Source organism: Littorina saxatilis, linkage group LG8 (genome assembly GCF_037325665.1).
Source record: "Littorina saxatilis isolate snail1 linkage group LG8, US_GU_Lsax_2.0, whole genome shotgun sequence".
Lineage (NCBI taxonomy): Eukaryota > Metazoa > Mollusca > Gastropoda > Littorinimorpha > Littorinidae > Littorina > Littorina saxatilis.
In genome coordinates, this window is record NC_090252.1 from 2,486,505 (window position 1) to 2,504,329 (window position 17,825).

The 17,825-nt window shown below is 43.8% G+C and overlaps 1 protein-coding gene across 1 annotated transcript; it reads right to left on the bottom strand.

The window, feature by feature from the left end:
- Nucleotides 1–9,273: 9,273 nt before the first annotated feature.
- Nucleotides 9,274–12,424, bottom strand: LOC138972533 (zinc finger protein 883-like). The gene has a single exon (XM_070345174.1). It carries the CDS (start codon nucleotides 11,437–11,439, stop codon nucleotides 9,340–9,342), a length of 2,100 nt encoding a protein of 699 aa, XP_070201275.1. The 5' UTR covers nucleotides 11,440–12,424; the 3' UTR covers nucleotides 9,274–9,339.
- Nucleotides 12,425–17,825: the final 5,401 nt, after the last annotated feature.

The window sequence follows — 17,825 nt, forward strand, 5'->3', positions numbered from 1 at the left end:
GAGATGCCTTCTGGAGTCAGAGGTCATGGTGACAGTTGAAAGACAAATTTCACAGTGATACGGCTTCTTACCCTGGTGCACTCTCATGTGTCCTTGATACTAGGACGTTTGGCAGAACGACTTTTCACACAGTTCACATTTGTACTGTTTCTCTCCAGTGTGGATCCGCCGTCACGTCGCGATATGGAAACACAGCTTTAAGCCCCGCTTATAGTTTTCAGAACTCAAGAATTTTTTTTTTTTTATCTCAGCACTTAAGTTTAGTCCGTGTGTATCCTAGCAAACCCTTGACCTTTGTTTGAGATTGTGTGTATGATGCATACGCACCCGGGTGTGTGTGTGTGTGTGGTGAAGGGGGGCATATATTATTTTACATCTATTTTCTATTAGAGTTGTAACAGAATACCAAACCCAAATCTTGTGGTTACTATTGAGAAAGAGAGAGTGAGATAGCCAAGTTCCATTGCGTTGATAAAAAAAACCCATCTAACCAGACTCTTAAAAATGAAAAGGTCAGTATTCTGATACAGTGGAACCCCCCTTTTAAGATGACCTCCCCCCCCCCCACCCCCTTTTAAGACCTTGTTTTTGCAGATTTTCAGTTCATACCCTCTGTAAAATTACCCCTATTTTAAGACTCCCTCCTTTTTCAGACTTAATTTTCTCAACCCCCCGCGGGTTAGGGGGAAGAATTTACCCGATGCTCCCCAGCATGTCGTAAGAGGCGACTAACGGATTCTGTTTCTCCTTTTACCCTTGTTAAGTGTTTCTTGTATAGAATATAGTCAATTTTTGTAAAGATTTTAGTCAAGCAGTATGTTAGAAATGTTAAGTCCTTTGTACTGGAAACTTGCATTCTCCCAGTTAGGTAATATATTGTACTACGTTGCAAGCCCCTGGAGCAAATTTTTGATTAGTGCTTTTGTGAACAAGAAACAATTGACAAGTGGCTCTATCCCATCTCCTTCCTTTCCCCGTCGCGATATAACCATCGTGGTTGAAAACGACGTTAAACACCAAATAAAGAAAGAAAGATTTTCTCAGAGTTGTGTGGGTCTTAAAAGGGGTGTTCCACTGAACACAATATCAACAACAACAACACCTGAAATGGACCCTCCACACACACACTCATACAAGTGCACAGAAACACAAATTATTTGTGACATGTTTTTACAAAGGCATTCAGAAACAAACATCTCAGCAAGAGCAAGAAACAAAAATCTTTTTCATGTGATGATTAAACTGAATACGCTTGCCTATTTCTAAAAGAGAAGAAAATTACACATCAGAACATGTATTTGTAATTAATAATACAGCTATTCTGTGTGCAAGCTCTTTCTTCACTTAACTGACTTTACTAAGAACAGGTCACACTTGACAAGAAAATAATACAGTATCACGTAGGAGGGCAGTGAATTAAATATTTTATTCATAAACAAAAACATTCCAATTGCCATGACTGAAATTGAACAACACAAAATATGCATGTTCAAACCAGTGAAAATCACAACAACATTTCTCACAAGCAAAAAGGAAAATGAAGAAAGCACATACAGGAAAAGTTAGCCCAGTGAACCTCGATCGAGACCTTCATAAAAGTCAGTTGCAAAACCAGCTTCAGCAGTCAGTTTGTTTGTTTGTTTGTTTGTTTGCTTAACACCCAGCCGACCACGAAGGGCCATATCAGGGCGGTGCTGCTTTGACATATAACGTGCGCCACACACAAGACAGAAGTCGCAGCACAGGCTTCATGTCTCACCCAGTCACATTATTCTGACACCGGACCAACCAGTCCTAGCACTAACCCCATAATGCCAGACGCCAGGCGGAGCAGCCACTAGATTGCCAATTTTTAAAGTCTTAGGTATGACCCGGCCGGGGTTCGAACCCACGACCTCCCGATCACGGGGCGGACGCCTTACCACTAGGCCAACCGTGCCGGTTCAGCACTCAGTGTGTATGTACGTGTTGTGTTGTGTTGTGTTGTGTTGTGTTGTGGTGTAGTGTTGTGTGTGTTCAGAAGGTGAAAGAGAATTGGACAAATTTCAGTGCATTCTTTTTTTCATATGGAGCTTTCTATCTGGTGTGCTTGATTCTTTCATAAAAACACATTGGATTTAAAAGTAGCACAGACACACACAGACAGGGACAAAGTGACACACAGTAAAAGGTAATGTCTTCAAATATATATATATATACTAGATGAATACCCGGGTAGCCGGCTTCGCCAGGAAGAAGTAGAGCCGAATACCCGGCTTCGCCGGGTCCGAACAATGGACCCGCCAAGCTTAGGTCCCTCCCAGATTCGTGGAATGGGAACAGCACGAAAATGATTCAGTGGCCATAATGCCATTCCTGACCATATCGAGTCCCATCCTTGTCGACGAATGTAACCGTGTTAATCACCTTTGGAGGCGAACTCCACTCAAACAGGACTGAGCAAGTTAGAGCTTATCTCTAAGCCCTTTTGAACTGTTATGGCTTCTCAAAGGAAGGCCAGTACATAAAATTACACAAAAGCCGCCAGACCACATCACAAACAGAACTGAACAATGCACAGGTGTTGCTCACATAGAGACACACACACACACACATACACACACACACACACAAACACAGAGAAGCCGTATCTATAGAGAGATAGATGACAGTGTATTTTTCGCGTGGCTATAAATTGATTCGACCTTTGCACTTTTACAGTGAGGATAATTTACGGGTCCAATTTACGTTCTGGACACTGCGGTGACCTTCTAAAAATAGTAACAGAACGCCGGGAATATCCAAAGATGCCCCCTTCATACAAAAGTGCACCATACGAAGGAAGGGAGGTAAACGCTGAAAACATGGAGAAGATGAGAAGATAAGGAAGAGTTACTTATAATGGTGAAATGAACACAAAAACCAAATTCGGTTCAGCGCTGCGCGCTGAGAGCACGTGTTGAAATATCTCATCGATGATATTGTGTCCGGGGTGTAGCTGAATACGGTGTCCAAATTTGAAAAAGATCCACCGAGAACTTTGGCTTTGGTGTGTCGGTATGGGGGCCCGGGTAGCTGAGGTGGAACCAAAATAGCTGAGGTGGAACCAAAATCGGTTCAGCGCTGCGCGCTGAGAGCACGTGTTGAAATATCGACCAGGTTGTGTCCTGTACCGGGTCTACCTGAATATGCCCACCAAATTTGAAGCAGATCCATCGAGAACTTTGGCCGTGCATCGCGAACTCACACACAGACACACACACACACAGACACACAGACACAAGTCGTATATATGTATAGGTTACAACACGAGTGGTTTTTTATATGGCTTGTATTTCAGTCAAGACCCAGCGGATGAATTTCATCGGGAGACACGAGCCTCTGGCGAGTGGCTCTCGATTGATATTCCCGCTGGGTCTTGACTGAAATACAAGCCATATAAAAAACCACGAGTGTTGTAATCTGTATATCCCATTCTACCATCAAACACAAAGTGTAGACTACTAGCGGCACTGTTGCGATCTGTGCAGGGTAAAACTGTTGCCAGCGAGACTTAGCCCTTTTGCAACCTTAAACTAAATGACCGTCGCTGAAAAAATAAAACGAATGAGTGCATCGATAAGTACGCGGTAACACTACTTTCAGACCATTTAAAAGCTTTAAGTAAAGGTTCATAAGTTGCAAGAAAGTAATGAAGTCGAATAGAAATTAATTTAGTTGAAGCGCACAATTCTTTTGTTTTGCGTTTCAGGTCGGCAGAACGGGCGAAACGGGTTTGGGACCCATTTGGCTTACTCGATTCAGAATTGATTCCACGTTGTTTTTCTCGAACGTGTGTAATTAGGCTTATTGACAGAGAAGCAAATTTTAGGGAACAAATATGTAGGTTTAGATTTAACCATGTGCTCCCTATTTGAAATGTATCTACGTGATAAACTGTTTTGCGAGTGTGTTTGCATGGATGAACTTAAACTGGTATGGGTGTGACTCTGTGAGGAAAACGCGACCGACACGTCTGTCACCGCCGATTGATTGCATTTTGAAGGAATATGACTGGATTACGGAAAAATATGTGGACTTACTGCAGAGCCAGGCAAAAGAGTAGACTTGCTCGCAAAACACGTGAAACAGCCGATGTTTGATAGCTGAAGGCGCACACCAAAACACACTACCGACAGATTCTCAAAAGTCGTCTGCTAACGATGCAAGGGGAGGGTACTCGTGTTTTTGTTTTGGTTCGCTAGCATCTGGTTATCTTGTAAGTTGAATGTTCGTTTCTTTCGACCTGCATGGCTTTCATAATGAAAGAAACTTTTGCTTATTGCATCTCATACATCAGATCAGTTCTGAGATTCATTTTTGCGTGCAACTGATATGGTTTTCTGAGCCGTGCAATACGATTTTAGAACTTCATACAAATGTGTCACATTGTTCGGCGCGAGGTCAAAGGTCGGGAGGAAAGTAGTCCTTTGCCCAAATCGGAATCTGCACTATCATATATTTTTTGGAGTCCATGATGTATTTATTGAGCTATAAAAATACAACATATATACCCATACTGAAGTAACAGAGACAAAGAAGGGAGGTCATGGGATATATATATATATACTAGATGAATACCCGGGTAGCCGGCTTCGCCAGGAAGAAGTAGAGCCGAATACCCGGCTTCGCCAGGTACCCGGCTTTGCCGGGTGAGTGGCGCACCGTATGTGATTGACGCCACACGAAGGAAAACTTCTAAAAATAGTAACGGGAATATGGATTGAGCGATGTGGATAGTGACCTTCTAAAAATAGTAACGGGAATATGGATTGACGCCACACGGAGGAAGGGAGATAAACGCAAAACACTGGAGAAGATAAGGAAGAGTTACTGGGAATGGATCTGGGAAGATGAACATAAAAACCAAAATCGGTTCAGCGCTGCGCGCTGAGAGCACGTGTCAAAAATTTTCATCGACCAGATTGTGTACCTGAATATGTCCACCAAATTTGAAGCAGATCCATCAAGAACTTTGGCCGTGCATCGGGAACTGACACACAGACATACGGACACACACACAAGTCGTATATAGATATAGATATATATATACATAGCTTTGGACAAACTTGCACCTTCTTGATTTTGCATAATCCTATCACTGACCTGTATCCGATTCTTCTGAGTGAGTGAATGCATTTGTAAAGCTCTAATATGCTAAAGTTCCATTATAAATAACATATTGCTAGACATAGAGCAGCTATTTGGTGCATTATGTTAAGGTTCAATTTTGTTTTGTGAAAGAATAATCCAATCATTGATTCATACAAATAAGGGCAAGGAAAGACAGTGGAAACAGAGCGTGAGAATGTTGTGAACGGAAAGATCAATCTTGTCTGATTTAAACGCCCCGCAATGTTGGTCTTGGACACACGCACATATCACCATCATCGCCAGATTTAAGTACAATAAATATGATTATCGTCACACAGATTGAAATTACATTCCTATATTATGAAGCTCAGGGTCACTTGCAATGCATGCATACGTTACATTACAGATACGTGCACATGAAAAATATTGTCCAACACCCCCTCTCTCTCCGCATGAAAAGCATCAGCTTATTACACAATTTGATACATTGTTTCTCAATCAAATGTACTTTCAAAAAAATACTTCTGATGCTCCCCTCCCCCTGAAAAGAAGCCCTTCACACAATCAGACAATTTTTCACAATCAAATTTAGTTTAACTCATTGTCTCGCAGGTACGGATATATCCGTACCCACTCATATATGGCTCTATCTGACAGTACGGATATATCCGATCAGTCTGTTAGCTTCAGCCGCTTCCTGTAACGTCGATATATCGCCTGCATTCCAGTGTGTTGATACACGGTTACTACACAGTTACTACAATTCTGAGTGACCTGCTGACAGCACAGTTGGTCTCGGCAACAACAACAAAATAGGTGGGGTAGAAAGTGTTAAACAAAAATTTTGTTTGTTTGTTTGCTTAACGCCCAGCCGACCACGAAAGATATCAGGGCGGTGCTGCTTTGACATTTAACGTGCGCCACACACAAGACAGAAGTCGCAGCACAGGCTTCATTGTCTCACCCAGTCACATTATTCTGACACCGGACCAACCAGTCCTAGCACTAACCCCATAATGCCAGACGCCAGGCGGAGCAGCCACTAGATTGCCAATTTTTAAAGTCTTAGGTATGACCCGGCCGGGGTTCGAACCCACGACCTCCCGATCACGGGGCGGACGCCTAACCACTAGGCCAACCGTGCCGGTCTTAAACAAAAATACAAAAAAGGCTTTTCGCTTAGCTTACCCTAACACAGACGCACAATCATCTCTATACTACACAGACATTGTCATGGGCACACAAGGATAATCAAGCACTGAAAGCTTAGCCAGGCATGGTTAGCAGCAGGGTAGTAAGTCTTACAGGCATGGTTAGCAGCAGGGTAGTAAGTCTTAATTCTTCTTGAACAATCTAACACTTGGAAATGAGCTCTTGAACTGAACTGGACAATCTTCTGCCAGTCTTTAGTACAGTGGAACCCCCTGTTAAGTCCCTACATTTAAGACTCACTCCATGTTAAGTCCCTACATTTAAGACTCACTCCATGTTAAGTCCCTACATTTAAGACTCACTCCATGTTAAGTCCCTACATTTAAGACTCACTCCATGTTAAGTCCCTACATTTAAGACTCACTCCATGTTAAGTCCCTCAATTTAAGACTCACTCCATGTTAAGTCCCTACATTTAAGACTCACTCCATGTTAAGTCCCTACATTTACAGAATACAGAATACAGTATTTATTGAGCCAAGTGACATTAAAAAACATTTAAAGCACAAGGAATTTCGCGTAGTGTTGGTAAAATCACGCACACACACACACCCACACACACACTGACACACACACACACACGCCCACACTACAGCAGTCACGATCACACCATCACACGCAGGGCAGACATGAGGTAAAACAAATGACAATCATCTATTAAAAGAAAATGTACAAAGAGTGGTCTAAGATGCTGGTGGAAGGGTCTACACAGAATACAATTTTATAATTTAATGCATAGTTAGAACTAGCCCATCCCCTCCACCCACCCACTCATGAATAACTAAAATAATGCAGCTAAAGAAAATGTTGAACATTTGGAATCACACATCAAAGTCCCACTCAACCCCCCCCCCCCCCCTCCCCGCCACCACCACCCCCACTACCTAACACTGAGTCACAGGATGTGGTGAGCTCACCGCCAGCAGGATCACCGACTCACTTCATGTTAAGACCCTCAATTTAAGACTCACTCCATGTTAAGTCCCCCAATTTAAGACTCCCTCCCTTTTAAGACTTTAAGACCCTCAATTTAAGGCTCACCCCCTAGCTGTTCAGACCCTGTTTTCTAAAATGTTTGTGTATAGCCTCTGTAAATGCACCTCTATTTTAAGACTTCCTCCTTTTTAAGACCTGACTTTCTCACACAGTTTTGAGGCTTCAAAGGGGGGTCCACTGTATCACGCCTGCTTGGATCCCAAAACACAGATGCTGTCTATTCTGTCCCAAAACACAGATGCTGTCTATTCTGTCCCAAAACACAGATGCTGTCTATTCTGTCCCAAAACACAGATGCTGTCTATTCTGTCCCAAAACACAGATGCTGTCTATTCTGTCCCAAAACACAGATGCTGTCTATTCTGTCCCAAAACACAGATGCTGTCTATTCTGTCCCAAAACACAGATGCTGTCTATTCTGTCCCAAAACACAGATGTTGTCTATTCTGTCCCAAAACACAGATGCTGTCTATTCTGTCCCAAAACACAGATGCTGTCTATTCTGTCCCAAAACACAGATGCTGTCTATTCTGTCCCAAAACACAGATGCTGTCTATTCTGTCCCAAAACACAGATGCTGTCTATTCTGTCCCAAAACACAGATGTTGTCTATTCTGTCCCAAAACACAGATGTTGTCTATTCTGTCCCAAAACACAGATGTTGTCTATTCTGTCCCAAAACACAGATGCTGTCTATTCTGTCCCAAAACACAGATGCTGTCTATTCTGTCCCAAAACACAGATGTTGTCTATTCTGTCCCAAAACACAGATGCTGTCTATTCTGTCCCAAAACACAGATGCTGTCTATTCTGTCCCAAAACACAGATGTTGTCTATTCTGTCCCAAAACAGATGCTGTCTATTCTGTCCCAAAACACAGATGTTGTCTATTCTGTCCCAAAACAGATGCTGTCTATTCTGTCCCAAAACACAGATGCTGTCTATTCTGTCCCAAAACACAGATGTTGTCTATTCTGTCCCAAAACACAGATGTTGTCTATTCTGTCCCAAAACACAGATGCTGTCTACTCTGTCCCAAAACACAGATGCTGTCTATTCTGTCCCAAAACACAGATGTTGTCTATTCTGTCCCAAAACACAGATGTTGTCTATTCTGTCCCAAAACACAGATGTTGTCTATTCTGTCCCAAAACAGATGCTGTCTATTCTGTCCCAAAACACAGATGCTGTCTATTCTGTCCCAAAACACAGATGTTGTCTATTCTGTCCCAAAACACAGATGTTGTCTATTCTGTCCCAAAACACAGATGCTGTCTATTCTGTCCCAAAACACAGATGCTGTCTATTCTGTCCCAAAACACAGATGTTGTCTATTCTGTCCCAAAACACAGATGTTGTCTATTCTGTCCCAAAACAGATGCTGTCTATTCTGTCCCAAAACACAGATGCTGTCTATTCTGTCCCAAAACACAGATGTTGTCTATTCTGTCCCAAAACACAGATGTTGTCTATTCTGTCCCAAAACACAGATGCTGTCTACTCTGTCCCAAAACACAGATGCTGTCTATTCTGTCCCAAAACACAGATGTTGTCTATTCTGTCCCAAAACAGATGCTGTCTATTCTGTCCCAAAACACAGATGCTGTCTACTCTGTCCCAAAACACAGATGCTGTCTATTCTGTCCCAAAACACAGATGCTGTCTATTCTGTCCCAAAACACAGATGCTGTCTATTCTGTCCCAAAACAGATGCTGTCTATTCTGTCCCAAAACAGATGCTGTCTATTCTGTCCCAAAACAGATGCTGTCTATTCTGTCCCAAAACAGATGCTGTCTATTCTGTCCCAAAACACAGATGCTGTCTACTCTGTCCCAAAACACAGATGTTGTCTACTCTGTCCCAAAACACAGATGTTGTCTACTCTGTCCCAAAACACAGATGCTGTCTACTCTGTCCCAAAACACAGATGTTGTCTATTCTGTCCCAAAACACAGATGCTGTCTATTCTGTCCCAAAACACAGATGCTGTCTATTCTGTCCCAAAACACAGATGCTGTCTATTCTGTGCTGGAGTGAATTTTCTTCATGTGAGCGGCAAGCTGAGTCTGGTGCACAAAGCCAGAGGGGCAGAGGTCACACTTGAACGGCCCGTCACAAGCATGGATAGTTTTATGTGTCCGCAGAGACGCACGCTGAGTGAACTCTGCAGGGCAAAACTCACACTTGTATGGCGTTTCTCCAGTGTGCAGTCTTCTGTGTTGAGCCCGGCTGGACTGTGAGGCGAATAAAGTTGAGCAATGCTCGCACTTGTAGGGTTTCTCACCACTATGTGTTCTCATGTGAGCAGTCAATGTGGCAGGCCTTGTAAACGCCGCCGAACAGATTGTACACTTGTGGCTTCTCTCCGCTGTGTGGTTCTTCCTGTGGCGCTTCAAATGAAAGTCGCTGCGGAACATTGAAGAACAGACGTCACACTGGAACTTTTTTTCATCAAGGTGAACCGACACATGACGCTGCAAAGAACACTCTGCAGTGAACATTTTCCCACAAACATCGCACGAAAACAAGGCGTCGACTGGTTTAGAGTGAGTTTTGATGTGCCTTGTGAAAGCGTACTTGTTCATGCATACTTTAGGGCACATGTGACAACTGTATGATGTTTCTCTAGTGTGTTCATTCATGTGCTCTCTCAGCCACGTCTTGTTGGGAAAAGACAGAGAACACTCACTGCAGGGATACGATTCCTTCAAGCCAGTATGTTTGTGTACATGTGCACGCAGTTGTCTGGACATGCTGAATGTTTCAGGACAAAGGTGGCAGAGAAATGGTTTCTCTCCAGTGTGTTTCCTAACATGTTTCTTCAGCTCTGACGGGTCTGTGAACTCTGCAGGGCATGCTTCACACTTGAACGGTTTCTCACCGGTGTGCGTTCTGTGATGGATTTCAAGCCGTCTTGCTTCTCGGTACGATGCAGAGCACACTGAACACTTAAAAGGTTTTTCCTCAGAGTGACGCTTCATGTGCCTTGTCAACGTACGCTTGTTCTGAAAGGTTTTGGAACAAAAATCACACTTGAGGTTCAAGTCAGCAAGCTTTGTGTGCTTGTTGTGATGTTTCAGCAACGCGGACTGACTCTTGAATTTCTCGTCACAGACATTACAGCAATGAACCGTTTCTTCTCCTTCACCACAGTCTTTCTCTTCTTTCGCTCCACTTGTTGACAGACGAAATGTAACAGGTGTGTTACCTTCACTTTCATCTTCATGTTGATCACAACTCCCTTGGACACTGCCAGACTTGACTCTGCGAGGATTCCGCTTCTTTCTCTTGTTGGGCCTTTTCTGTTTGATATCATCTTGACCTTGTGAAGTGGTCATATCACCTTGACCTTGTGAAGTGGTCATATCATCTTGACCTTGTGAAGTGGTCATATCATCTTGACCTTGTGAAGTGGTCATATCACCTTGACCTTGTGAAGTGGTCATATCATCTTGACCTTGTGAAGTGGTCATATCATCTTGATCTTGTGAAGTGGTCATATCATCTTGATCTTGTGAAGTGGTCATATCACCTTGACCTTGTGAAGTGGTCATATCTTTGTCAGTCAAAGCAGATTTAACATTATCTTGAACTTCTGAAGTGACTTTGTTTTTATCAGGAACGCCAGATTCAGCATCATCTTGAGCTGCTGAAGTGATTACATCTTTGTCATTAACAGCAGAATTAGTATAATCTTGATCTTCTGAAGTGATCATGTCTTTGTCATTAACAGCAGAATTAGTATACTCTTGAGCTGCTGAAGTGATTACATCTTTGTCATTAACAGCAGAATTAGTATACTCTTGATCTTCTGAAGTGATCATGTCTTTGTCATTAACAGCAGAATTAGTATACTCTTGATCTTCTGAAGTGATTTTGTATTTGTCATTTGCAGCAGATTTAGTGTAATCTTGATCCTCAACCGCATCGTCCTTTCTTTCTTCTTTAACCACGATAGCAGTGTCTGTATCAACGTTATAATCAAGACTTCCAGTATCCCTTGTTTCCTCTTTACTGCAGAAGTCTGTAGCGCCCTCTGTGTTTTCTTGAGTTGCCATGGTGACGAATGCTTCGTTTTGCACAGCATCAGTCTCAGTGTGAACACAAGGAACCTCCATTTTCACTGAATGCCGGCACCACCGCTGAAGAAACCTCTGGGAAGCTTTGACGTTCAAAATTCATGTGAGGTATTTCAGCTTTATGTACGTCCATTGGCATGTCACGAATGTGATGCTCATAATCACTTCCAACCTCACTTTCACCATCAAGAGCTTCTGTTAAATCTTGAAATAAACTGCTTTCAGTGTCCATGTTCTGATTTAAAATATTAATAATATATATAAATTGAAGGCTAAAGAAGAAAAGTTATGATAAGCATATGTTGCTAAATTAAATGTTTGAATGATCGTCTGTGCTCATCCAGCAAGTTCTCACACTCGCTGCAAAGTTTAAGTTTTGTCAGTAAAAACAGACTGACAGAGCTATACACGGTGTAACATTGTGAACACCAGTCGACATTGATGAGCGAGAACATTCCTGTGCATAGCAGAGCGAGAAGTAATCCCGTGGAGTTCGTGAATGTCTGAATGTGTGAGTGAGCGAGCACGGAAGAGATTTTCCCCTTGCTGTTTTAAGGCAGTCTTGCCTGAGCTATGAGAGAGCTTACATCAAATAAAGAATGAGAACGAGCTGACAGGTCAACGTCTTATATGTCTGCGTGTACATGTATCGCTGTCTTTACACACGGCACTATCAGAAAAACAAATAATATTATATGTATCTGCTATGGGGACCATGCACATCTCTCAACTTGTCATGAATGTTAGAGCTCTGGGCGACAATTCTGTTATGCTGACTCTGCTGTTGAACCAGGGGCGACAATTCTGTTACTCTGACTCTGTTGTTGAACCAGGGGCGACAATTCTGTTACTCTGACTCTGTTGTTGAACCAGGGGCGACAATTCTGTTACTCTGACTCTGTTGTTGAACCAGGGGCGACAATTCTGTTACCCTGACTCTGTTGTTGAACCAGGGGCAACAATTCTGTTCCGCTGACTCTGCTGTTGAGCCAGTCACTGTTGTCAAACTTGAGCAGCAAGGCAGGATCAGCATCAGTATACCAGGTGGAGATGTTCAGGTTTCCTTCAAAGCTCATTCATCCTGAAACAAAACAAGTTATTTCTGATTAATAATTGAGTAGAATAAAGTACTATAATTTAGCATTTCTAAAATTCTTTCTTTCTTTCTTTATTTAATTGTGTTTAACATCGTTTTCAACCGTTCAAGGTTATATCGCGACGGTTTTCTAAAATGTTTGGAATTATTTCTGTAAAAAAAAAAAAAAGGGGGGGGGGGGGGGGGGGGGGAAACACACAAAATGCAGCATGATTTACCAGCTGTTAAAACCCCATGCACAAACTAAATAAAAGAGACTCAAAAGTAGGTTTGTTTGTTTGTTTGCTTAACGCCCAGCCGACCACGAAGGGCCATATCAGGGCGGTGCTGCTTTGACATATAACGTGCGCCACACACAAGACAGAAGTCGCAGCACAGGCTTCATATCTCACCCAGTCACATTATTCTGACACCGGACCAACCAGTCCTAGCACTAACCCCATAATGCCAGACGCCAGGCGGAGCAGCCACTAGATTGCCAATTTTAAAGTCTTAGGTATGACCCGGCCGGGGTTCGAACCCACGACCTCCCGATCACGGGGCGGACGCCTTACCACTAGGCCAACCGTGCCGGTCAGGCATTCTTAAAAGCTCATAAAAAAATGTCAACTAGCAATTAAACATGCACCGCCTGGACCCACGGCCACCGGCAAAGGTTGAGTGTGTGAACATGCTGGGGTGAAAGTGACCAAAGGTTGAGTGTGTGAACATGCTGGGGTGAAAGTGACCAAAGGTTGAGTGTGTGAACATGCTGGGGTGAAAGTGACCAAAGGTTGAGTGTGTGAACATGCTGGGGTGAAAGTGACCAAAGCAAGTGACACAACAAGGTAAACACGGAAACTCTTCACACACCTGTCTTGCTTCAATTAATTCACATTTTCCTTGGATAAAATTGAAAGTATCCATCCTCTGGTCTTTGATTCAAGCAACACTGATGTGAACATCATTTTGACTGACAGCTGCACGAAGGCACGTGGGGCATACAGGGGAACCCCCCTTTTAAGACCTCCAAAATCTGAAAACAAGAAGGGCAAAGCCCATACGACTCACATGCTTGACCTTGACCTTTACATGACCTTGACCTTCAGCTAAACCTAGCAAAGACATCATACACTAAGAACTGCTTTACACATTTTTCCTACCAAAATACATGTGACCTTGACCATCATGTGCCCCACATAATTTTTAAGTTTGAAACAGTTATCTTCCATAGTTCAGGGTCAAGGTCACTTCAAAATATGTATACAATCCAACTTTGAAGAGCTCCTGTGACCTTGACCTTGAAGCAAGGTAAACCAAACTGGTATCAAAAGATGGGGCTTACTTTGCCCTATATATCATAGGTGAGGTATTCAATCTCAAAAACTTCAGAGAAAATGGGAAAAATGTGAAAAATAGCTGTTTTTTAGACAACACTTATGGCCCCTGCGACCTTGACCTTGAAGCAAGGTCAAGATGCTATGTATGTTTTTTGGGGCCTTGTCATCATACACCATCTTGCCAAATTTGGTACTGATAGACTGAATAGTGTCCAAGAAATATCCAACGTTAAAGTTTTCCGGACGGACGGACGGACGCCGGGACGGACGGACGCCGGGACGGACGGACGGACGACTCGGGTGAGTACATAGACTCACTTTTGCTTCGCATGTGAGTCAAAAATTGGGTCTTAAAAAGGAGGTCTTAACCCTTACACTGGTGCAATTCTGTAACACATGTTACATAGCCACTGGTGAATTAACAGAGAGAAAATGAAAGAAAAACAGTCATATAACTTAAAAGGGGGGTCTTAAAGGGAGGTTTGTGTGAATGACTTCACAGTCTCCGTCTTTTTTGAAGCATGCATTCTTTATGACGTCTTTTTGGGTCTGCATGCACAAATTGTTTGTTCTTTTCGATTTCTTTCTGTACACCAGTCCTTTTATTCCAGACTCACAGGCCTCTTGAGCGAGCTGCTTTCCAATGGCAGTTACATTCGCGTATGGAAATAGTACTGTCGTCTTGGATGCCGTTTTCAGTATTCGCAGTGTTGAATAATTTGTATTGAGAAGAAACCATAACAGTGGGAGAACTGAAAGCCATGTGTGCATTTTTTGGCTTTTAGGGGGACAAAAAAGAGTTTGAATCTGTTCTTGTCATACTCTGAAACGTGTAACATACAATCTTGCATACGTTTGCTACAGTAGCGGCAAAGAAGGAAAGCCGTATACATGTGACATACACCGGGTGATAAACAAAAAAGCGCTCTATTTTCTTTTTGATCTCATTTTTGAGATTTTTTTTACATGGCTTGTGTTTCAGTCAAGAACCCAGCGAATAAATATTATTGGACACACACTCTGGCTCACTCATGTTGTAGTTAGTTAGTTAGTTAGTTGTTGCTTTTTGGGTCCAGCAGACCATATAGGCCAAATCAGGACCCCCTCTGACGGGCGCAGAGGCATGGTGGTAAGACGTCGGCCTCCTAATCGAGAGGTCGTGAGTTCGAATCCCGGTCGCTGCTGCCTGGTGGGTTAAGAGTGGAGATTTTTCCGATCTCCCAGGTCAACTTATGTGCAGACCTGCTGGTGACTTAACCCACTTCGTGTGTACACGCAACCACAAAACCAAGTGCGCACGGAAAAGATCCTGTATGAAACACGAAAATACTCAGCATGCCTACTAAACGAAAGCGGAGTGAGCTGACTATGCTCTCAGAGCATAGTGTGGGGAACCCAAATGGGCAAACGAGCTCACACGTAACCAGAAAAATTCTGGAACGCTGAAGAAGAAGAAGAAGAAGAAGGACCCCCTCGTGTTGTAACCTATACTTATACTTATACCTGAGATTTGACACTTACTTGAACTTGAACTTGAACTTGAACTTGAACTTGAACTTGAAGTTTACTATGTGGTAGGCTGTGTAGCCTTTACATAGGTCCTATTACTAGACTGTAGCATGCGTGGCGGGCTATTTTACAATCTAGACTAGGCAGGTAGGGTTGTACATAGAAGTACTGTGGCGCCAGAAATTGTCTATCCTGGTCTTAAAGCTGTTGACTGATGGCGCTGTTACTGCCTCTTCAGGCAAACTGTTCCAGGTGTTCACTACTCGCTGGGAGAAGTAATTGCTTCGTACGTTCAGTCTACAGTGGTCTTTGCCGAGTTTCAGAGAGTGGCCTCTAGTGTCTCTACTGCTGATGGGCTCAAAGTGGGGTCTGTCCGCTTCGTACATGCCGTGCACATACTTGAAGGTGTCTATCATGTCGCCCCGCAGGCGACGGTGTTCCAGGCTTGGAAGTTTCAGAGCTTTCAGCCTCTCACAGTAGGGCTCGTCTTTCAGACCTGGAATGAGTTTGGTCGCTCTGCGTTGCACGTTCTCCACTTCAGCACATAGCGTCTTGTTGTGTGGCTGCCACACTGAGTGCCCGTATTCCAGCTTGGGTCGGACCAGACTCTTGTATAGTTGGATGAACATTTCCTCCGTCAGGTAGTCAAAAGTTCTCCTGATGACGCCCACGATCTGGTTGGCCTTTCCAGAGACTATGCTGACGTGTTCTTTGAAGCTCAGTCTGTTGTCGACGTGCACACCCAAGTCTTTCTCCACTTCACTCTCCTGTAGCTCAATGTTGGCATCCACTCCTCCCCTCTTCCCCTTCATAAAGTACTTTGCCTCGGACTTCTTGTTGCCGAGCTTCAAGGTGTGGCACTTATCTGGGTGGAAGCGGAGCAGCCAGTTGTCCGACCACTGTTGTAGACTGTCCAGGTCATGCTGTAGTGCCTCTGGCCCCCCCTCTGTGTCGCTGCGAGTGTAGACCTTCGTATCGTCGGCGAATAGGCGGACAGGACAGGAACACACCTCCGGCAGGTCGTTGATGTAGATGACGAAGAGTAGAGGCCCGCAAACACTGCCTTGCGGCACGCCGCTAGTAACTTTAGCTTGCTGTGAGGATGCTCCGTTGACCACTACGCACTGGGTTCTGTCCGTGAGGAATGACTCCACCCATCTTAGGACCTTTCCTTGGATTCCGTGGGCCGCAACTTTTGACAGCAGACGTTTGTGAGGCACCGAGTCGAACGCTTTCATGAAATCAGTGTAGATGATGTCCACACTCCCGCCATCGTCAAGAACCTCAGTCCAGGCATCCAAAACATCCAGGAGTTGAGTCACGCATGACCGACCTGCGACGAAACCGTGCTGCTCTTTGTGGATAAGGTTATTCTCTGCCAGGTGCTTCATGACTCTCTCCCTCACTAGACCCTCCATCACTTTGCACAGGATACAGGTCAGGCTCACCGGTCTGTAGTTGCCTGGGGTCAGGCGACTGCCTTTCTTAAAGATAGGAGTCACCGTAGCTCGTTTCCAGTCGCCTGGTACTTGTTCGGCTGCCAGAGAGCGACGGAAGAGTTCCGCTACTGGGTGTGCTAGTGAGTCCGCAGCCGTCGAGAGTACCAAGGGGCTGATGCCATCCGGTCCACCCGCTTTGTTCGTCTTCAGACCCTGGAGCTTCTTCTTCACCTCCTCATCCTTGATGTCGAAGTCAACGAGTGCTTCTCCGTAGTTGTAGGTTGGAGGCTGTGGTAGTGGGCCGTCATCTTCATTGGTGAATACACTCTGAAAAAAAGTGTTGAGCAGCTCTGCCTTGTCCCGGTCTGTTGTGGCTCGATTACCGTCCTCTTACAGACATGTATCCCTTAGACGGCCATAGCTGTGGCCTCTAAGGTTCTCTTGTACCAAACCGCCTCCTGACTCTGCATCAGATTGTTTGCGCTAGCATCTGCTTACATAGACGAATTGAAGAAATGTATAACTAATAAAGAACACAAGAATGTATGAATGACAAAGAACAAATGTTTATTTTTGAATGTTTTATGTATGTTTTATTACGGACACAAAAGCTCAGCAATGCAATTTCTCTTTTAGAGATTAATAAAGTTATTGTATTGTATTGTATTGTACCCACATTAAGTCACCACCGAGTGGTAGACACAGACGACATTTGGTAGCACTGACTGCCAGCTTCACGGTAATGTTCTGAACTTAGAAATGGTCATAGAATCAGCATAGAAAAATCTTTTGTTTTTCTTCTTCTTTTTTCGGGGGGGGGGGGGGGGGGACACGTGCCCCCTGTGCCTCCCCCCCCCCTCGTCCGCCCCTGGTACGAATGCATTTCGTTTACATGGGTCAAAGAAGGAATTATCCGTATGAGCGAACAAGGGAGACAACTCTTTCGTGTAAATCATGTCCCATGGTTGACAACGTACGCCATTTTTGGTGCATTTTCGTCGATTGAACAACCAAATTAATTAAATATGCTTAAGTTTGGAGCTCAATCCGTCAATTAATTTC

Coding starts and splice junctions, on each gene's coding strand:
- LOC138972533 (XM_070345174.1), bottom strand. CDS start 11,439: ATGGAGGTTCCTTGTGTTCACACTGAGACTGATGCTGTGCAAAACGAA.